The 22,216-nt window shown below is 48.4% G+C and overlaps 1 protein-coding gene across 18 annotated transcripts in view; it reads right to left on the reverse strand.

The window, feature by feature from the left end:
* Positions 1-4,161: 4,161 nt before the first annotated feature.
* The window catches only part of ANK3 (ankyrin 3), a 373,731-nt gene continuing 355,676 nt past the window's right edge, over positions 4,162-22,216 (reverse strand). For 14 of the 18 annotated variants that reach the window (XM_068950763.1, XM_068950768.1, XM_068950765.1 and 11 more), the window contains 5 exons: positions 20,103-20,481; positions 9,739-9,822; positions 9,569-9,616; positions 8,024-8,113; positions 4,162-5,565 (listed from right to left, as the gene is read on the reverse strand). In XM_068950763.1, the coding sequence (XP_068806864.1) occupies positions 8,045-8,113; positions 9,569-9,616; positions 9,739-9,822; positions 20,103-20,481 (580 nt within the window). In that variant the 3' untranslated portion in view covers positions 4,162-5,565; positions 8,024-8,044. The remainder of the gene's footprint in view (positions 5,566-8,023; positions 8,114-9,568; positions 9,617-9,738; positions 9,823-20,102; positions 20,482-22,216) is intronic. The other 4 variants (XM_068950775.1, XM_068950772.1, XM_068950764.1 and 1 more) reach the window with 3 other exon arrangements.

The following is a 22,216-nucleotide window of genomic DNA, read 5'->3' on the forward strand; positions in this document are numbered from 1 at the left end:
AAGTAAGGACTGTTAAAACGTCATCGACGCTGCAGTAACGTCAGTGCAGATATTCACATCAAGAAGAAGCAATAAAAAGGCAGGAATTTCTTCACAGAAACTGTCATTACAGGAGGTAATGGGCAATTAGAAACAGTATTTCATAAACTCACATCAACGGTAGAAATATTTGTATAAAAAATATTGCTAGTCATGATGATGGGTTAGAATAGGTATGTTCAGAGATCTAATATGATCTTTAATATAATTCCAGAGGTCCATTAATCAGCTGGAAGAACTTCTATAACAATACAATTTTATTAAAATATTCAGTAGTTAGAGACTGAAAAAGAAAAGACTGATGGAAGCTAATTAACCCCAGAAAAATTTCTGTACAGTACTCAGAGTACCTGACTGAAACGGGGTTGGAAAAGTGAAGGGGAAAGGAAAATAAACTGAAGCAATTAGAAAAAAATGTCCTCTGTATACAAGAGGATAGTCAGATGAGAAGGCTGCTGGTATATGTAGAGATTCACCATAGTGGAAGGGTGGTTACAGGGAAAAAGCTTACGATTTGAAAAACATTTGTATGAACAGGAAAAAAACCCAATTCACTAATATCATAGATTAAGCTGTCTATTGATGCAGAATAAGACATGTTTTCTAAGGAACAACTCAGAGTAAAATAATGAAATATGTTGCTTCTTTCTTCTGATCAACAATTATTTAATCAGAAACCTGTATTAGAAAAGAAATGTCTCTGGAGGATAGAATCTATGTTTACGAAAATTTGCCATGCGGTAGCAATTCAGGAGCTAATGCATCGTCTGCTCTTGGGCTTTTCTTTTGTATCCTTATTTTCCCAGGGAATTTTTGTCAGAATTCGTAATAGGTTTGTTCTGTTGTTCTGGCTGTGCCGTAACAATATCCTGCGCCTGGAAGCTTTCCAAGGAAGCCGGTGAACAGTGGGTCGCTGTGCGTTGCTGTTTTATAGACCAACTGGCTCTCAATAATTGAACATTAGCGTGATGGGAAAAGTACCAATAAAACTTTTATTATAAATCCTCGCCTTCCTCCAGGATTTAGGGTCAAATGAATAGAGCCATGCACAATTAGCATCCTGTTTTTAGCATCAGCAGTTATGAAAAATGTGGCACGTACGTCGAGTTTCCTTCAGCAACTCATTTTTCTGTCCTTTGCTAACCCTTTTCTCATGCATTTTTTTATGTAAAGCGCTTTGTACCCTGTAGCAGGCTGGACCGAATTTCCCATCTGCCCCTTCTCTACCCTAGTGTCCGCGTCATTGCCATGGACGGACGGAAAACCGCCACACTTTCACCTAAATTTAAATTAACAGAGATGTGTACAAATGAATAGAGATTTGTAAATTTATTCTCCCCGCCAGGGTGGTCGGTGCGGGGCCGGGAGGCGCGGGGCAGCCGGCAGAGCAGCAGCTCCCGCCGTGGCCCCCGTGCCCTCCTCTGATCCCCCTCCCGCCCCTGCTGCGTGACCCCAGTGCACGACCTGGGGTCCGAGGACAAGTGTGTGGCGGCGGCGGCGGCGGCAGTAGCATTTCCATACAGTGCAGACGTACCTCGTGTGCGGGAACAAAAGCCAAGGCCTCCGCCAAAACTCAGCCTTGCCGCCCGCCAGCGTGTCGCGCCGCCCGCGCCGCAGCGGGGGAGCCCCCACGCACAGCCCCTCCGTTTGCCTCTCTCCTGCCTCAACACGGGGCGCATCGCCCTTTCCAACGTAGTGCCCGCTGCAGACAAAAGCTGGCCTTAAACAGTCCGCCAGGAAATTAGCGTTAATTAGCAGGGCACTGCAATCCTGCAAGCGAATGCCATTTATCCCGCTAATGTCATCTCTGCACTGCAGGAGCTCTAATAATTTCTGGCATTAAAACTATTACCGGCTGCAAATAAAATACAATTGATGCTCTTTCAGAAACAGAAAAAGTACTGCAGAGCACTGTGCAGCATTATTGCTAGCTACAACTGAAGCAAAAATCAAAGGATAAAAAGAACACAGTATTTAGCAATAACTAGTTTATTTTAAAAGATGCAGTAGGAGCCGCATGACTTACAGTTCTGCCTGTAACGGGAATGTGCTCATGGGAGAAAATACAGACAGAGACAAGGCACGCGTTACAGGCAAAGCCCTCACTCTGGCGCTGCCCGCGTTGCTCCCTCTTTCCAGAAGGATTTCTGTTTCCTTTCAGCATAGCTGCAACCTTGTTGTTTTCCCGGATGCCCTGCGCTAGTGCTTGAACCAAAGCATTCAAAATAAACCAACACATGGGAAATCCTATGTTTGTGCAACACTTAATGGGAAATTTAGCTATGAGGTTGCTGTTCCAACGGTGCCCTGTCCCCCGTCATCGCTACCGTGCGTGCAGGCCCCCGGGAGCCGTAAGGAGCTGCGGCGCCAGCAGTCCGGCAGGAGCCAAGCGGGGCAGCGGGACGCAGGGAGGCAGAAGCCCGCGTTGCTGCGGCGCACCGGCGCCTCGCCTCCCTGCTGCGCCCGCTCCGGTGCCAGCCCCTGCCCGCGGCCACGACCGCGCAAGGCCGGCAGAGTTCGGGCCTTTAATTTTACGCTTTGCAAGCGGCCTTTCCCCACGGTTTTTGGAAAGCTTCCCTACAGCCCCTCTGGCCGTTTCCCCCTCGCCAGGTGAGCCAGCAAATACTCACAAGCGCTTGGGAGGTCAGGAGCAGCTCTGCGAGCTTGAAGGTGCCACGTGAAGAGGCGCCACCAGCCAGAGGCCTGTGCGGGTTCGCCCCCAGGCTCTGCTGTCCCACTCGGGCAGGCCCGCGTGAGGAGACCCCTGTCCGCCAGTGCCGCCGCAGCGTGCTGCCTGCATAGTGACAGGCCCTAAGAGGCAACGGGCGGAGGGGAGGGAGGACCGCAATGAAATCCTGCCGTTTGGGCGCTATAAGAGCAGTGAAGTGCCGCCTTCTGCAGCGGTTCTCACGCGTTCCTGCGGGTGGTCACCACAAGCCTCCGCTTCCAACTGCAAAATGCACGATACAACATTAAATATATACAGCTGCCCAAGGCTTGTGAAAAGCGTCCCTTCTCGTGTGAGCGGTGTCAAGCCTCGCAGGCGGGAGGGAAGGCCTCTGGGAGGCGAGCGGTCCAGGAAGTGCCAACTGCTGCTCTTCTCGGCTGGCGAGCTGCACTACCAGGCGCTTGCTCTCCGCTGGAGTAAGCGGCGTTTGCCCTCCCAACGCTCTGACGCAGGGACTGCAGTCACCCGGATTGCACCAGCAGTCCCCTCGGTTAGGTAACACGTGCGTTGCAGCAGAGACCGGCTGCTGCAAGTTAGGAAGAACGCTTCGTTTACTGCCACCGCTTCAGACGGCCCGAGCCCTAACACCTCGCAGGTGCTGACAGGCAGAAGCTGCTGCGCTCCGCTGAAGCAAGGGCTGGCTCCTGCGTGGAGCAGTTTATAGCGTGACGCAGCCAGAACAAGCAGACTGAGCTGTACCCGTAGCAATAGTGCTTCCTGAAGTGCCGAGCTGGGGCAGTATGGAAATGATACACTCTGCCCTGAAAGCCAGGTAAAACTGCACCTTGAGCATCCTAAATTATTTCTCACAGCCAAGCAGAAGACCGCAGTCCCGAGCACTGACTGCGTATTGACACTGCTTACAAAACCTTGTTTTGGCAACACTTTATATATGTAATGGTCCGTCACCTATAACACAGAGGCAGTGCCTGCAATATGCAGGAGATGCACACTTCGTTTACGTCATCTGCAGAGGGTCGGTGGCTGCTCCGCCTGATACGCGGTGGGATCAAGACTGCTTTCAGCAGGGTTTTCAGTAGGTTTCTTGATGGGGGGAGAGGAATTAAAGGAGGTCCAGAGCAAACGCGCGTTGGAGAAGAGGCTGGGCGCAACTTACTGCCCTGGTCCTCTGCCCACCTCGGAGGCGGCCTCCTCAGCGCCCGGGAGGTGGCTTTTCCTTAGTTTCGCTGCGGACGTGGTAGCTGCTGTGTCTCACTCCTGCTCCACCTGCCGTGGGAAAGGCTGCCAAGGGGTGGCCTGCCACACTGGGAAGCCGCGGAGGTGGCTCAAACAAAAGAGACTGAGAGGAAGAGAAGCAAAAAGCCAGCGATAATTACTGGCTGACATGCTGAAGGCACGGTTATATCGGGTGCAATAACACTGCAAAATACACGTTATCCAAGAGTTTTAACACAATTTATTTTATGCTTAAATAATCAACTAGATCATCCAGTGTTTGTTGTTTTCATACATATGTAATTAGAGCTATTATCAATGAATGCTGTTTCCATATGAATATAATCAACAAATTAAAGTATTTCACCAAAACCCAAATAAAAATGCCCTTTAAAACACAGCAGCCTTAACAACCTAATATTACACTGCTAGGATGATTACAGATGATTGGCTTACCGAAAGATTCTACATCTTATAGCCAGTACACAATACAGTAATAATTTTACAGCGTGCTGCCAGTCTATTAGCTAATACTTTCTCTTCAGTTCATTTAAAAATATCCCAAACCTGTGCTCATTAGAGCACCAACCCACTTCTAAAGCTGCAAGCATTACCCCCGTTATAAAGCGAGAACAGATAGCACCCCCCTCCCCGTAATGCAACTACTGTATATGTTATGTTTTTTTAGGTCATTTCATTGAAAAATTGGCAACAGCAACAAATATTAGATGAAGGGCTTTGTGTTTACAGATAAAATCTTATTTTTCATGTTGCAGTATAGTGTTTGCAAAACTGGAAAAGATTTAATCAAAATAAGGTGAAACACATGCATCAAAATATTAGTACTCTGAAGAAAAATTTTCACAGAACTACAGAATTCCTCATTTTGGGAATCATTTAAATTTGCAGCAGATTTTAAAGATTTTTTTAAAATCAAGCTAGCATTTTTGCATATACAAACATTATAATTGCTAATATACAAGAATCTGTGAAGATACACCCAGAATATCCCGGTAGGTGCAGCCGTCTGAGACACCTAGCTTGCTCAATGCATTTGCAATATTCTGTTTGTGATCGAAAAGGCAGTGCCTTATCCACATTTATTCTATTTTGTTAGAATTTATACAGTGTTATTTATTTACAGCAAAACTATTGATGTTTAAAAAAGAAACAAATAGTGTTTTATACCCTGACAGTTTGGGTCCAAGAAAAATAAGGCGAGCTGTTGTGGATTTTAGTAATTTTAGTGTCTTTCCATAGTTTAACCATTTCATCTTCTTACATCCCCTCTGGCCACAGGAATTTATTTCTTTTGTGATGACATCAAACTGCTTGAAATAAGCTGTTAACAGCATGGCATCTTGTATATACACTGCATTGTTAACTGCGCACTCTCCAACCCTGTGAATGAAAGTGAATTTCCATGCTCTGTAAATTGGCTCATGCTAAATTAATTTTTTTTGTTTTTTTTTGTTTTTTTTTTTTGTTTTTGCATAAAAACCATGCGGTTAATGTGTGGAAGCAGCAAACACACGCACACTTTTATAGGTGAATGTTTAATTCCTGTCGATTTTTCTTCCGTGAGTTTCCTTCTAGGGTACTGGCAGTAAAAGCACACAGTCCTATGGAGAGAAAAGAGAGCAGGGGATTATTTCAGAGCATCTCCCCAGAATCAATTTCATGCCTTTCCCGTACCAAACAAAAAGTTCTAATTGGGATTACGGAATGCTGTAATAGGATAAATCCTACAGTTTCTAGGTAGGTAATGAAATTAGTTGAGCTCCCAGCATGAAGGCAAAATGCAAGCACAGACGTCCACATCGCTCGCGAATTGATTTACAGAGATGTTTGCCACACGCTGCATTTCATCATCGCAGACAAAGTAACAGCTCTTCACAATGACTGCAGAAAACACGCGCTCACTCTTAAGGGAAGAAACAGCATTATCTCCAGAACAACGGTGCCACTTCTTTAAGGGCACGTTTCTGTTAATTATTTGCTGTCAGCCCCCGCTGGCCTGAACCCTGCCTTCCTCGCGCAGTCAGGTCTCCCAGTCGCCTGGGCCGGGGCTCGCAGAGGGGCACACACGGGCCTGCGTACTCCTCAGGGCCAGGCGCCTACAACGCGCCCTGGCCCACACCGACGGCCCGCCTAACTCGGCCCCGGCTGCTCACAGCCGCCGACGCGCAAGGCAGCAGTGGCGCCGGGCAGAAAGCCGTCTCCTGGTCCTGCAGAGGTTCATGCAAAAATTGTTGGCTTTTCTTTTAACTCATATTTTGCAATGGGTTTATTTGTGATGGTGACAGAGCCTTTTTTTTTTTTTTTTAACAGTAAAATCTAGCAGAAAGTGTGATTTCTTCACCACGGTTCAAAAATATAAAAGTAACACCTCTGCCCCAAAACAGGATTTTTTTTCCTTTTGTGGGTAAAAAACAAGCCCGTTTTCTATCAGAACCGCCTGAAAACTCCATCCATTTCTGCACTCTGATAAAACGCTTTCACTAGACTCATCCCTGGGCTCACAATTTAACGCACGCTTGGTCGCAACCTCTCGTGACAGCCGAGCGGGGACTGCCAACGTTCGTCCTAGGGGCCCAGGCTCATCGCGCAGAGACGCTGCGTTTCCCAGCGGCTCTGGCGGGAGCAGAGGCCCCTCAGAAACAGCGGGAGAAGCATCTGCAGTCACCGTAGATGGGAGCAGAGCTGGGGCGGAGGAACCTGACCCAGAATACGTTTCGCACACTAGCCTGGGCCGCTTCATTAATACCGCTGTATTTTAAAGCGTGTGCCTCTCCCCTTTCCCGCCACACGGTCCATCACGCCGGCACACCAGCAGGCTCTTCATCTGCCCCGCGAAGGAGTTCAGCACCCAGCGTTGCCTTCAGATCCCCAAAGTCCCCCCGGTTTGGTTGCCCCTGCAGACCGACAGCGGCACTGGGTGCACAGAGACAGCCGCCAGGCCGAGCTCAGCTCCGCGTTAAGCATTTAGGCAGCACAGCGAGAGGTGGGACAGGCAAACTCCAAATCCTAACGAGAAACACGGGAGCCAAGGGGGGATACAATTTCCTACAAGCAGCACCTCCTCCTTGGCTTGCTTTCTTCCAGCACCGCTCAGCTCTGCAAAGGAGAAGGACCTGCCCCTTCGGGAGGGACTCGGCTTCTCCTTCACCTCCAGAGCACCATCTGAGTCGTGTCACGGGTCCTCTTTATTCTGCTCTTTAACCCTCCAGTCAATGCTACACCAGACTGCATAGGAAAAGGATAAAACAAACTTCCACTTCCTAAACTTCACCCCTACCAGCTTCTCAAAACCCAGACAACACCCACCAAAGCTAAGGAAAACTCTCCGGAAAAAGAGACACAGAGACACTGCACATACAGACTTGCAGACACGACTGACCGACCAGCACGGGCAGATGCAGGCTGGCTCCTCCTGTGTTTATAATCCCATTTGCTATGTGATTACAGCTATGGGATCTGGACAAAACAGCCCTGCGGCTTCGCAGCGCCCTGGCCGTCACAGAGGAGCAGCAAGGGGGTCCTGTCTCTGCACACTCGGTTGTACTTTGGGAAGCCCTTACACTGTCAGCCCGTGTTTTGTTACAATCGTTAAGGTTGGATCAATACAATTCACAGGAAACATTTGGTAAGGATTATTTGTTGGCAAATACTTAGACACGTCACCGGACCTTACAAGGACGTTGACTTGCATAAGAGTCCTCAGCTCACGCGTCCGACTGCGGAAGAAGTCCTTCGCTCCCAATACCTTTACATGCATGCCACTGCTCCGCTACTTGGGTTTAACTTAAATGTTGTGGATTACAACCTCAGCGCTTTACGAAGCTCCTGAAATCTTACGCTCCCCTCAGGTTTGCTTAGCTTTGTTCCAAGAAGTAAAACTCATTTTCTGTGCATGAACTCAAGGTCATTTTACCTTACAGGATCAAGGGCATTTACTCAGCTTTGTGGCTTAAGAGAGCCGTGCAGGAACGAGGCGGCCAGGCACTGCCCAGCCCCGGGCTAACCGCCGTGCTGCTCGGTGCGGCGCTTAAGCAAGGGAAGAAAATGGCTCAAACTGACCGTTCGTTCGGTGTTTGGCTTTCACGAATAACTTTTCTTCTCCACGTGTCTGACTTCCTTCTTTGTCTTAACCTTATAACCTTCTCCCTGCTTTAAAGGAAAAGCAAAAATGTTAACACAGAGAGCGCTCAGAATCGTAAACCTGCTTCCAAAACAGGCTCCCCATTTCGCTGTAAGAGGATAAGTGAAAAGCAGTTAAATCACATCAGCACTTCACTTCAAAGATCCACGCAACCCGAGTATGCGCTCTGCTGAGCTGCACAAGCGCAGGCCTGAAACATCACCGCCGAGCAGACAACCCCGGTCTGCAAGCTCGAAGGCGGCGGCGGGCTGCGAGGGCCCGGCGGGGAGCGCTCGCGGAGCCCCCTCACCGCCAGCAGCGTCCCCGTCCCCCAGGCTGTGGCCGGGCCGGGATCGTGATGTTTCACGACGCCTGTGCTTTAAAGTGAGCAGGTTAGTAAAGGAATAAAGGCAAGAGGATGAAAGCCGGCAAGAAACTTCAGCAAAGCAGAGCAGAAGAAGAACCAGCGGAAGCGCCAAGTAGTGCGGGCTTCAGTGTCTTTTAAAACAGCAAACCCAAAAACGTAGTTTATCTACACTCGTTAAAAATAGCTCAATAACCATCTAAAAATAAATACTCTGGTAATCACGAGCCTCGTTCACATCAAAGAAAGGGCATCTGCTTATGGGGGGTTATCGGCAGAAGTTACCCCTCGGGTGATCTGCACTGATGCGTTTGTACCTATTTGTAGTTTTTATGTAATCTCATCTGGCACAGTAAATTGAAAACATTTCCCCTATGCTGAGCAGTATTTTTTTTTTTCCATGATAAAGGAGTAAGAAAGGGGATGGTTTGTTTCAATCCTCTTCTATTTTTGTCATCTCCCCCTCCCCTTTTTTCCCCCCACTCTCAGCAGAAGAAGAGAGCTGGCTGTGCCGCTTTGTTTCTAAGTGCTAAACTCTGTTTTCACTCGGGCAAAAATTCTAACAAGCCCAAGGACGGGCTTACGGGGGCGAAGCCCCGCGGGGGCGCTGCGCGGCCCGGCGCCCCCACGCGCTGCCTCGCCAGCCGGCACGGGCCGCCGGCGTCCGCGCGTCCTGCCCTGCGAGCCCCTGGGCGAGGGGCCGCCGCTCCCTCGCTTCTGCTGCTGCTGCTGCCGGGCACAGCCTGGCCCTGCACAAGGGCTCCTGGTTTCTCTGCTGCGGACAAAACCCTGCCTCGGCCTTCGCTCGCGCAGGATGCCGCTCCTGAGCTACGCTCGCGTTACCCGGATCCTGCAAAGCCGTAGTCTCTAGCAAGGAAGCTTTTGTGCAAAAGGCACAAAAAGCAGAGTTAGCCCAGGCCTCCTCGAAACACGCCCTACCGGGAAACGTGACCAAGACAAACCCCGGCCCCGTTGCCCAGCGGCGTACATGGTCCGCGAGTGCAAGCGCAGCCCTTGCCGAGGCGCTGGTCACGCGGCACCGCCCAGGCAGCCACCACAACGCCCAGCCGCCGCCGCCGCCATTTCCTGGCAGGCCCCGTTGCGTTACCGTTGCACCTACTTTTCTCTCATGGGGGATAACAACGCGTCTTACTACTTTCCGGGTGATCTGTAGGAAGCAATACATGACAAGTATCGATTTTTTTTTTCTAGATTCCAAAGGGAGAAAAGTATGTTAAAAGAAGTTACTTGAACACAAAGACTCAGAGCAGTGATGTAATTGGTGATTACTTTTCTTGTGACGATGTTGCCTTCCTCGTCGGTAAACTGCTCCTCTGTTACCGATTCCCCGGGCATGTTTTTTGCTTCCTCGCCCTAGAGAACGTGTTATAAGATTAGCAACGCAGCCTGCAATCTGCCAGACCCACACACATTTCCACACCAGCCCAAGCAACACACGCGTGCTGGCTTCAACTTTGTGTTGCAGAGTGGTTTTCACCACGCGCACAAGGTGAAAGCCTTGCTTCCTCAGCATGCCGATACCCCTGCGCGCTCACGGCACAAAACGCCTCTTAAAACACGTCGTGAGCTGCTAGCGTATTTCTCTTATTCGCTCGTTCATGCCATCAAGCACTGCGGGCAACGGCTAATCCTTCTGTCACGTCCGAAAGCAACTCGAGCCCGACGAGACGGAAGCCCGAGGCCAGCACGAGGCGATCGGCCGGCCGGCCTCCTCTCGCGGGAGCCTTCCCAGCGCGCGCGCGGGAACACGTTCCGACACCGAAACGAGGTGGGGGCACCTCTTCGGATTTAATTTAAAAGACGACTCTGCCTGGCTCGCTAAAGCCAAGAATTTAAACCCTCGCGCAAAGGCAAAGATTTCTCAGTGTTTGCCAAATGGCAAAAGGTATCTTACGGGAAACCTTTTGGGGGGGAACGGCAGCAGGCGCCGGCCGGCCGAGGCGCTGCGTGCCACCCGGCGCGGCACCGCAGGCGCCAGCAGCACTCCCAGCCCTGCCTTCGCTGCCTTTTCAGCAGGATTATTTGTGCTACCAGCAACACAAAGGACCAGCGCAAATAAATGTAAAGCAGGTTCCTAAACGCTGTACTAGTGACTTAACACTTCCTGCTAAACTTCCTCCTGCTAAAATTTTAAATGAATTAATTTACTCTGGTGTCGCCGGCTAGCCAACAGTTAGCGAACGTCTTTTGCAGAAGAACTGTGAAAATTTTACTCTATAAAATCATGTTTCCAAATGTGAGTGCTGAAGCCCCACATTTGATGTTCCAAAACACACCCATCATCTGTGCTTATTTATTTAATATAAGCAAACTGAATAGATTTATAAGGTAGCTTTGTATTTCTGAAAATAGAAAACTCAGTAAGAAAACCAGCATCTATGTAATACTCGATTCATATAGGTTGCTTTCCGTCCTTGGATGTCAATGACAAACACACAGCTGAAATCCATGTGACTACCCCTGTTTTGCAGACAGGGATATTGAGGCACCAACCTTGTGCTTAGTCACCTTCACAGCACGTAGCAATCCTTCCCTGATGGTCTACCTGCGACAATTCAAAACACGCAAACAAGCGATCCTTCCTAACAACTAAAGGCTGCACTAAAATCAGCAACTGTACCCTAATCCAGCCCATGGGGAGGAGATGCTTTTTGGCCTGTTGGAAGATCAGCGCTGATGATTCCCCACAGCTGAACGAATTTGGGCTCTCTCTATTCAAAAGGACAAAACCATCTTTCAAAGTCGAGGCTGCCAATGAAAAAGCTTTGCAGCACTTGCCTTTTCCCACTGATTAAAGCTCTAGCGCCCAGAGAGGGGATGGTCAGGAAACTCCCCCATTCTTTTCCCCAAAATAGTTAAAAAGAAAAAAGCATATGCACAAAATAAAAACAGAAAAACTTTTCTCCCCTCACTCCTCAGCCCAAGAGGAAAAAAAGGCAACTGAAGGGAGGAAGTGGAAAGAAATATTATATAAAACATCTTATATCAAAATTAACACCCAGCGTATTTTAAACAAGATCATTGCTGCTCAACATCAAACTTGCATAATGCTTTCAAGGGTTAAGAAGGATGAGCAAACAAAGTCTTGCCTTTCGAGAACTTACAGCACAGGGCAACTATAATTCCTGTTTACTGTGGCCTGTATAGTACAGAGCTATTTACGTAAGCTTTTGGCACTACATTACAGTGAATATATATAGTGATTTTGTGTGTGTGGTTTTCTTTTACTTTCTTCTCTACAAACACAGCTATTTCAGCCTGTACACTATGACCTAATGCTATTTCTGAGCTCCGCAGATAAACCCTCCTTTTTGTTGACAAGCCAACATTAGCCATGTCCTCTATAAGTAAGGATTTACATTTTCCTTGTGCTACAGATGTGACATCAGGCCAAAACCATACAGAAGTGAACAGTGCAGCTCTACAACTAAGCAAGTCTCTGGTCATTATTTGTCATTACTCAGAAATACAGTATTTTGGGTTATTTCATGTTAAAAGCTGTACTGAAACCACGGCTTGTCGATGAAGAGTTAAACCAAACACAGTTTCAGACATTTTACAACGTTACTTTTTGCCCATGCTCTCCAGGGCTACGGAAAGGGTGACGCTCCGGTGGGCTTCAGGGGAGCGGGGGGCCTCGGCGGCAGCCGTCACCTTCCCTTCGCCAGAGCCGAGAGCGGAAACGCAAACCCCAAGGGCGCCGCTGATGCCGGCACGACAGCAACGACGGCGTAAAGATTTTGTGAACCGAAACTCGTAGGGCTTCCTAGCCACAACCATGCAAGGGAAAAATACCAACTCTGGGGACTTCATACTCTAATCCGAAATGAGGTGGATGGGGGACAGGCTGCATCGTTTCTCTCCTGCGTCCCACCTGGAGGCGTGGGCCCTCCCCGGGCTGCTCCTGCGCAGTGCAGGGCGCGAGGGGACGCCAGCCAGGACGGCCCTCGCACCCTCGCTGTGGGAGCCACCCAGAGGTAGCCGCTCTTGGGTGGGATCTCCCAGGCTACTACAATAAAAATCATGAAAACCAGAAATAAAACAATCGAGCCACTTGCAAGGTCACCAGACTAGCCGGCGTGCCAACACAGCTCTGCTTGCACGTCCTGGTGCTGGGCTCCTTCCTGCCTCTCCAGGCAGAGCTGCTCTTCCTCACCAGCCGGGCAGAACTAGTGTGTTCTGCTTTCAAAGAAACATGGTGAAACGCTGGAAGACTTCTCCCGGAAGAAAGTGCATTTTTCAAGGTACGGAGGGCTGTGGTTTTTCGTTATTCACACGCTCCTTTAAGCACAGTTTAAGGGTAAATGCTGTAACTACTGAGCAGCCAGCACGGAAGAAATCCAGCTTCCAGAATTTCCTTGCTTGTGGGCAGCGAAAGCAGCCGCGAGAGGGCTCGCAACCGGCAGCAGGTACATCTGATTTACTGCCGTTTCTGATCCTAGGCAGCTAAAGATGGACGTCCTTTAGGAAAAAAACCCTCTTACCCACTGGTGGTTTTGCTCGTCAGGTCTCGCAACGGCTTTGGGTGAGAGCGGCACGTCAGATGACCTTGTCAACGAAAGCTGCTTTCGCCTCGCAAGCACACAGCTGGCGCGGCCGCGTCACAGCTTAAGAGCCCTTCAAAGCCTGCCACCAGCTCCGCTGCTTTCCCCAGCAGGTCTTCGCAGGCTGGGGGTTCCCGGGGCGGCCAGCGGAGCGGAGCCGGCCCTGCAGCGCCCTGCCAACGCGCGCTGAGGTCTGTCAGAGCTCTGCCTTGCTTTCATGTTTGTTCTGTTCCTGGAGGGATAACGGTCCCTTTTATTCCCCCTGTACATCTGATGGTGTCGTCACAGCAGGGAAAAGAGGTGCGGCCGGGCGTCTGTTACGCAGAAGGATAAAAGGGAGTTTAAAAGCAGCTGGAAATAAGCGAGCTGGAAAGATCCTAAATATTTCATCGCGCCAAAGGCCGGGGGCAACACTGCAACAGGAACAGGAGCTGTATGGCACGCCGAGTCCTCTGCCTTCGCCGGCCTAAGCCGCCACCAGTGCGCAACCCGTCGGTGGCGAGCTCGTCCTCCTGCAGCGCGCAATCGCGGCGGCGGCAGGAAAAGCACCCTTCATTAAGGCCATTTTCATTAGCGCGTCCTGCCTGCTCAGGGAGCCCGTGTCAGGCAGGCGCCACGACCCCTAAGTAAACCAAACCACGGCGCAGAGTAAAGGAGCGAGGCGACGGGCGTGCTGCGCGGTGCGGGAAGCCGACCTTAGGGATAGAGCGCCTAGCAGCCCGCGCCGAGCCTCCGCCGGGCAGCGGGGAGGGCACCCAGGGCACCCGCACAGGGGGCACCGCCGCGCGTGCTCACGGGGCGCCAGGCCCTCGCGTTGCGCCTACAGTGTGTGTGCACCGGCTGGGCTGCTCAGAGCTGCTGGGCCGGGGTCGGGCCGCACCGAAGCCAGGCCCCAGCAGCAGCGACGGGGGGCTGCGCGGGCCCAACGGGTGCCGAGATAACCTACACATCTTTAACAGAAAGTGGCATGAAATAACAAAAGTGCAGGCTGTAAAAGAACATCAGATGCGAATAACCCCTGCTTACAAATCTGTTTTGTTTTCCGTTACAAAATCCTACCATCAACCTTTTGGCAAGGATCTTACTAAACTGTTTTTGCCCAAAATTTGTACCCATGAAAGATTTAACAAGCTCTGAAAAAGCATGAAAAATGAGGCACCGATTTCTGTCGTGACTGCCTGGAAGCAGCTTTGGATCGGGCTCTGCGGGTGCACATCGCGGCTGCGCTCTTGCTCTCCCCTCGTGTGCTAATCGCTCGCGTTCCTGCAGCGCCATAAAACCCCCGCTTCTTCCGCGCAACCAAACACATCTGCGCTACCTTGAGGTTCAAATACGATCTCACTGCACGGGGAGACGGACATCGGTCCCCGCTTGTCTGCTTCTAGGGGCTCCGGCCCCGGAAGCGCGAAGCAGCATGGCAGCGGGTTTGCGAGCGCGGCGCGCTCGACAGGGCTCTGCTCCCGGTTTTGGGCCAGGACCGAGCACCGGGGTAGCAGATAGCACAAGTAACACCGCCAGCAATAGTGGGGCACGACGTTGCAATAAAACAAGTCAGGAAACAAAGCAAAGGTAACGAAGCAGTTTAGTCCCGACAGTAACCGTGGCATCATCTAGCAAATGCTTTTTCCCCACTGGACTCGATTTATCCTTAGGGCTTAGGCGTTACCAAACTCTGTCCCCCCCCAGGCTACACAAGTACCTCCTGCCAGGCATCCACCCCTTAAAACAACCACTTAGCTAGCGGGGAGCGTCCGAAAGCACAGGCGCAGGGGCGAGCGGGAGCCTGCCCGGCGCTGCTGCCCCACGCGGCCCGCCGGCGCGAGGAAGGGCGCCCGCGAGCCCTCGCGGGGCAGACGCACCGCCGCAGCCCACGCAGGGGCTCCGGGTCACCCCGCCTGACCCATCTCTGCTCCTAGAAACGCACAGAAATTAAGCACATCAGGATCGCGCAGCTGTCGTAGCCTGATCCTTCCACTTCATACCGCTGTGCTACATGAACTTCACATGACCAAAATATCATATACCTGCTAAAACGCTGGTTGCTGCTCTCAAACCCTTTCCTTAAAAGGCCTGATGATCACCGCTCTGAAAATTGTTCTTGTTCTGTTTTAAACCTGACTTGAGCACTTGAGTGCTGGGGGAAAAAAAAGCTACGCATCATCAAAATACGACAGAAGCATCTCATGTATCTTCTAATGAAAGAGGTACAGCTCTATTCCAGTTACGGACAGGCATGCTGCAGCCACAGCGGGTTCAGCCGTCCCGTTTACCGGGCGAATCCTGCCCAAGAACCCCACCGACGTCCCGCGGACGGGCTGCGCAGTATGGCTGGTTTGCCCTTGCTCTGCAAGTTCACTCCCAAATCACACCACCGCATTTAAAAACAACTTCCTGCGCCTTTCCCCAAGCTCAGCAGACGTATTTGGAAAGAAAGCGAAGGCTGCCTTTTTCATCCTTTCTCTTCTGACATGCCCTGATTCCTTACCAGCGCGCATTAAAACCGTTCAGTCATAAATTGGGTGGGAGACCCTAGAAGCGGGCCGACTACGCAGCCTTCAAAATTTTCAGCAAATCAAGACTTCATGTCTTACCAGAAAAGCTCGAAGCCCGGCGTTCGAGGTTCTGCAGGCACAAACAAGCCCCCTCCCCGGCCGCAAACAGAAACATCCTCCCTCTGTAACCAGGCACGTCTTAGCTGCAGAGCGCGACTCCCGATAGCCGGCCGTATGCCGGGCTGCCAGGGCCCGTCGCTGAAGGCAACAGGCTCTTCCTGTAAAGATGAGGCAGCGGACAAAATATTTCCTTCTACTGAGCTCTCTCGAGTCGTCATTTCTGCAGTTCCTGCCGTGTTCAGAATGGGAACACGACAGGTGCACGGAGGAAACATAGGGTGAAGAGAGCCAAAAATGTCATTCTGCGTTTCCCAAAAGGGCCCGTGTCTTGGAGAGCTCAGCGGCTGCGGACGGCGGCGTTTCTGCACGTTACCGAAGAGGTGCAGAGCGCATATTCATACCCTTCCCCTTGACACGTGCAGAAGTGAGCAATCGGAGTGTCACAAATCACTACTAACATAACTATTTTGTCATAGGTTTCCGCCAGTGCTGTGGGGCTCACTGTCCTTTTCATGGTTTTATTAGATGATTTTGTAATAAGAACCTAATAAACCCTGTAAGTTACTGAGAATTAACATTGTTGCTTGCAATGGAGAATTATTTGATTATGCTATACGCTCAAGGCAAATAATACCACACTATTACACCACATAAGAAACAACGTGAGGGCAAACGCATCTATTTATACGACTTCACCATTGTTATTAGTATATATGTACATTGTGCCAGGGCATCTATAAATAAATATACTAAATAAAGCCTACTGAAGTCCATGCAAAGATCCTTATTAACTTCAGTAGGTTTCAGGGAGATTTACCAAAGCACATTAGACACTTAGGACCACAAGCTTCAACCAGAGTACGCGGCTCATACCCTCCTAAATCCCACTCACGTACGTTCCTGCATTTCTTTAACTTGTAAATTAGAAATATGCCAAGAAAAGAGGAGAAAAGTTAACATTTTATCAGCTGTATCTGTTAGCAATTCATTTTGCTCTATGTGAGATGAACCTACTGCATCTAGCTATGGTCTTATCCAGCTGCTCACCATACAGAAGGACTGTGCATTTGACATGCCGTGCAAAACCGCGGCAGTGAAGGACACAACATGCCATGCAGCACAGTTGTTTTCCAGCAGAAGGCAACCACAAACCCAGAGGTTAACTGAGGAAAGATCACCTAGCGTTTTAGTTATATGTACACACTGGTACTGGAAAGCACACTACCAGCGGGACTCTGTTATGCCAGTACTGACATCCGTGCACAGCAGTTAAAACCCAAACCCATGCCAATCTTGCCTCATGAATGCAAATCTCAGAATACCTTCAGTATCAGACGTCGTCGATAAACTCTCGTAGTAATTCTCTGCTCCTCCTCTGAGCTTGAATCACTTTGAATCTCACTGTCACTGCCACTATTTTCCTAATAAATGCAGTTTTAGTACATTTGAACAGCACATTTAAAAGACACAACATGCTGAACAGGAGTACAAGAAGAAAACACAGTTTATCACGGACAGTTATTTTTTCCTGTCTATATTACGCACATAATGATGCTGTTATGTACATAATAGCAGTTTTGCTCTTAAGTATATGGTGGGAGGCCTTTTTGCTCTTTGACACGCCATAGCTTGAGAAACAGCCCATCTGTGGAGTATCTTATAGCTCTTCAGTTCTAGAAAAGTGATAATTTGAATGAGTCTGATCAGATGAACTTCTAAATCTTACTTGGGATTATACCAGTTGTTGCATACAGATATATATACAAATATACATACAAATATTGCATACAAACCCCCTAAACTAAGTTGTAACTGCTTGCTGTCTTCTGCTCAAGAAATAATGTTTCAATCAAATTGCACTAATTCCCAAGTGATGGGAATTGAATTTTTCAGAAACGGTGTGTACCGTAAGTTAGGCACAGGTGGGTAGAGGAGAAAAAAAACTATGTAACAAAGAACAGGCAGGGCAGGATGAAGTTGCTAGACAGTATCCATCTGCCTGGAGAGTGTCCTCTTCTCCTCTGATATTATCCAAGTCCATATATACAAATTAACTCCATCCTCAACAACCGACAAGAAGTAGGAGGAGATTCCCAGAAGGCAAAAAGGTTTTGGAGGAAGAGTTACTACTATCAATAAACAGCTTCAAGCGTTTCAGCTGCGATGCGATTTTGTCGTTTGGAGTCACCGTGACCATGTTACACCGCCCTCTCTGCAATAATGTACCAACAGTGCTGTGCTCCTCTCATTAAAAAAAAAAAAAAAAAAAAAATCACTTGAATCAGATGCTTGAGTAACATGCAGTCATTTGCAGAGCATGACACGGTCACTGCACTGCTTTTGCAAACTTTTGGGCATTTACCTGGACTTAGAGTGAGGCCAACAACTCAGTTCGTACACATCACCAAGCAGCAGCCCGGTATCGATGGCCTGATTTTATCTTTTGCTGCACGCTATGCGCTAAAACACTGAAACAGCAGCCTGCAGGTGAATGACAAGTGTGGGTCAATAGCCCTTTCCCAGTGGGGTCATGGAAAAAAAAATCTCTCATTTTGTAAAGTAATTGTCTTTCGTTACACCTTTTTTCATAGAATTTAATCAATTTTTCCAAACCTTGCTCTCTACAGGTCATTTCTGAAGAATGCCTCCCTGAAACGCAGTAGTTGAAATTCTCTTTCTCTTTTCATGACAGCATATGAAGTATCTCACTGTGAATCGGACTGCTTTATTCGTTAAATTATTTATTCTAAATAGATTAGAAGATGTTCTTGAAGAAATATCCAGAAGATATTAAGAGCAATTCCTCTCTTCACTCTAACAAACACTATTTTTTTTTTCCCCACACGTTCAGGCTTTGTATGAGATTTAGAAATGACATTATCTTGAGTTACCAGCTTATTTAAAGATCCTGTCTACGAAATGACTGATTTGCAAGATAAGATTATTACTCTTTACCAATAAGGCAAAAGTAGTGTGAAAAGCAGAGTGAAGAGAAACGCACACACTTATGCTTCCCACAGTCCAGACGGGATATTTGAAAGCAAAGGGGGCTCCAGAGCACAGCGGCGGATGACAATTATCTTCCCCCCAGACGGGACCCGGAGCGGGAGGACCAGCCCTGCGGCGCTCCCTCCGCACGCGTCGCGCTGTGCGTCTACGCCCATCCCCACAGTCAAAGCGAGCAGAAACATCCACCCAAGGTCTGCTCCAAAGCCCACCAACAATAATGGAAATCTGCTGCCCGCCTTTAATCAGCTTTCGCTTACATTTTTAACGTATTCCAGTGATTAGTTAATATTAGGAAAGATCTTCACTGCATTAGCTATGTCACGAACTAGTACCAAGATAATAACAATCGTATGCCACATGACTGCAAAGACTGAATATGTTACAGGCTAATAAAAGAACTCTTGGCTGTATAATCAAAAGAATAGTTTAAAATGAACTAATTTAAACCTGAACGATTTATTACAGCCCACTGCAGCTAACGTTTCTACTGTGCCACACCAAAAAAATACTACAGCATGTAGAAACAATTCCTCTGAAACGCATCCCTTCCAGAAGTTGTAATCTGTTATGCCCAGGAAAAGACAATCTTGGTAGAGAAGGAGAAACAAATGTGCAAGAAACTCGGCAGTTCCCCTCCTGAGGAGCCGCGAGCCGGTTCTCGGCGGCTCGTGCGCCCTCTCCGGGGCGACCCTCCAGCTGCTGGGACGCTAGATGCACCCAGCTATGGGGCTGTAAGCAAGTCTTTGAACCAATTTTATTTTTAAGCCTGTGGGAAATAAATATAAGCCACTGGACAAGCTACTGAAATGTCCATCTTCGGAAACCAGCTTAAAACTGAGAGTCCCCATTTAAGCATGTGCAAACCAGGCAAGGCAGACACGAAGGGGAGCCCCTAAACAGCACCTATCTTGACAAGAAAGACCCATCATGTGGAGAAGTGCTTTAGACATTTGGCAGTCTTTTGACTCCCCTTGCCTGGATGCACACTGGGGTAGGGATGAATGAGGGCAGGGAATAAAACTTAAACAGGAGATTAAATTTTACCAAAGACTTATTTTCCTGCAAATTAACAGAACAACAACAGCAAAAAAAAAAGCAGTGGGTGTTGAGGGCAAGGAGCAGGAGGAGGCCTGAAGAACCCCTCTGTCTCTTTGCTCACTTCAGTGACGCAGGTTGGGGTCCCAGTGGCTGCCCCAACCTCTCCCCGGGCTCGTGGCCTGCTAGGCTGAGGACTAAAGAGCTTATGCTTGGCTCTTCCACCTGTCCTGATTCCACTGCATGCTCTTCATATCACAGGGCATAAATTTCTTCTCACTTTCTTTTTTTTTTAATTTAGCAAATAAATAGAACAGGCACAGAAAAGGATTTTAAAAAGCCCTATTACAAACAACATTACAAGTCTTGCAAAAAGATTATGTCAGGTAAGGGGGATTCTTCAAACAGTTAATAATTACAGGACACACTGTACCTTCTGCTCAGACGTTACTGCTGCCTCCTCCTCCTGGAGGCTTGTTCTTGGCTTGCCATCCTCCAAAGTGCTCCAGCTCATCTTCTTCACGCTGACAGGCACAGATGTTTTGTTGCCGTCTGTTGTTGGCTTGCTTGTCTCTTCCAAAGATTTCTGATATGCTGTTGTTGGTAACGTTTGCTCATCGGTACCAGCTGAAACGTGTGGTTTTGTTTTCAGGGCTTCTTTGTCACTCTGTTTTCCCACATCGTTTAAAGATTCTTGCACATAAGATTTAGCTTTTGCCTCTGCTGTGGATTCGGAGAGGCTCCCGTTTGCTTCCAGCTTCCCAGCTTCTCCTTTAACATGGGAGGTAACAGAATCCCTGCACTGGTCTGGGCTACAAAAGAAGAACAACAGACAACCGCTCAGGGCTCAAACCACGCGCCCAAGGGCCAAGCACTGAGCCTGTTGGCAAGCTGTCATTCTTAGCATATGCTTTTCAGATAGAGAAAAGCAAAATTTTAAATTCAGCTTGCAAACATCAACCGAATAGTTCTGCGTTCTGCTCTGTGGTGTCTCTTCAGAAGCCGTGAGAACATGGTGAACACTGGAAACAAGGCCAAATGCTTTATTTTAATTCCTTTTCACTTAGGTGGGGGGAAAAAAAGGAAAAAGAGAGAGAAAAATACACAAACCTACCAATTCACTTGTATAATCACATGAGATAAATCCCTGAGGCATTAATTCTTTAACCTGTTCTCTAACCAAGCAGCTGATGAAAATATCCTGGCTTGAGTTTAATCTGCTACCCTGCAATTATCAATGACAACCAAACAATTTTCCCCCTAGAATTGCAATGTCTGCACTTCAAATAACTTGCATCTGTTTAAAAATATTGGTATGTGAAAATAATTCCTCAGACAGCCCAGAGCATCAATAATACACAATGTCAGAGGCAAGGAAGATTACGAGGAGACAGAAGACTGGCCAAAACTTGGCCTTCCGTTACTGATGGACAGGTTTAATCTGTACTTCTCATGCAGTGTTTCTTTTCTTTTTTTGTGTAGTTCTGCTCTGCTTTTACTCGTAAACTTCATATACATACGAAAATACTATAGCTATTTGCTGAGAGAACTGTTAAAAACGATAGCAAATGAAGAACATCTAGTTACCACAGAAAAAGATGTTATCTTCTTAAGGAAGCCCTTTTACTTTTAGGAACAATATATTTCATTAAACTAATACAATATAAAACACAGCAGCAGAACAAATGCTCTATACTCTTGGAACATAATCGGTTCGCTGAAATCAATGGCGAAATCCCTGTTAAATTCAGTGAGAGTACCTAATGCGACCTGGAGCCTTAAAACATTGCGAGTCAAAGCTGCGCAGGGCATAAACCGATGACAGATAATCTGTCCGCAGATAGCGCTTCTCTGCCAAGTTACACCTAATGCCAGCCTGGCCCCTGCAACTCATAACCTTGGCAGACAGGTTCAAGGCGAAGAGAGGGACCCAAACAGCAGACCCGGGAAGTTTACGGAGGTCCGAGGGAAGGCCAGAAAAGGTCAGGCGGGAGAAACGCGCTGAAGACAAACGCACAGGAAGCATCCAGCTCAGCACGACACTATGCTGAAGGGAACCGGAGGCTGGCAGAGTACGAGGGGGAAAATAACATACGCTTCCACTCGCCCCCTTCCCCTTAGGCATCCACCGCACTCCCGCTGGGAGACACAGTACTGGACTAGGGGGGCTCGGTACTGCTGTTCTTTTGCTCTTATGCCTTGTTAATCATCTTTTAAAAAGTTCAGCAAGTAAGCATGACATAGCATGCTTCAAAGCGTTGTAACAACAGTGACAATTTAAAAATTGGGCTATAGAAAACGTAATGCCTATCTGAGGGAAAGCAAAGTAAGACAGGCAATGAAAAAGGAGGCTACTAAAAAGAGTACCGTAGAAGCAAGAGCAACGCAGTATTCTCGCGTCAGTAAACGTACGTCTTATTGTCCCAAATTCCAGTTACTTCTATGCCTTGCTTAGGGTCATTCAAAATGAAAACACACGATATAAAGAACAGGAACAGAAATATTATCTGCAAAATATAATAAAAGCTACTTCTGAAATACCTATAT

This window comes from Struthio camelus, chromosome 7, assembly GCF_040807025.1.
Source record: "Struthio camelus isolate bStrCam1 chromosome 7, bStrCam1.hap1, whole genome shotgun sequence".
In the NCBI taxonomy this organism is placed as follows: domain Eukaryota; kingdom Metazoa; phylum Chordata; class Aves; order Struthioniformes; family Struthionidae; genus Struthio; species Struthio camelus.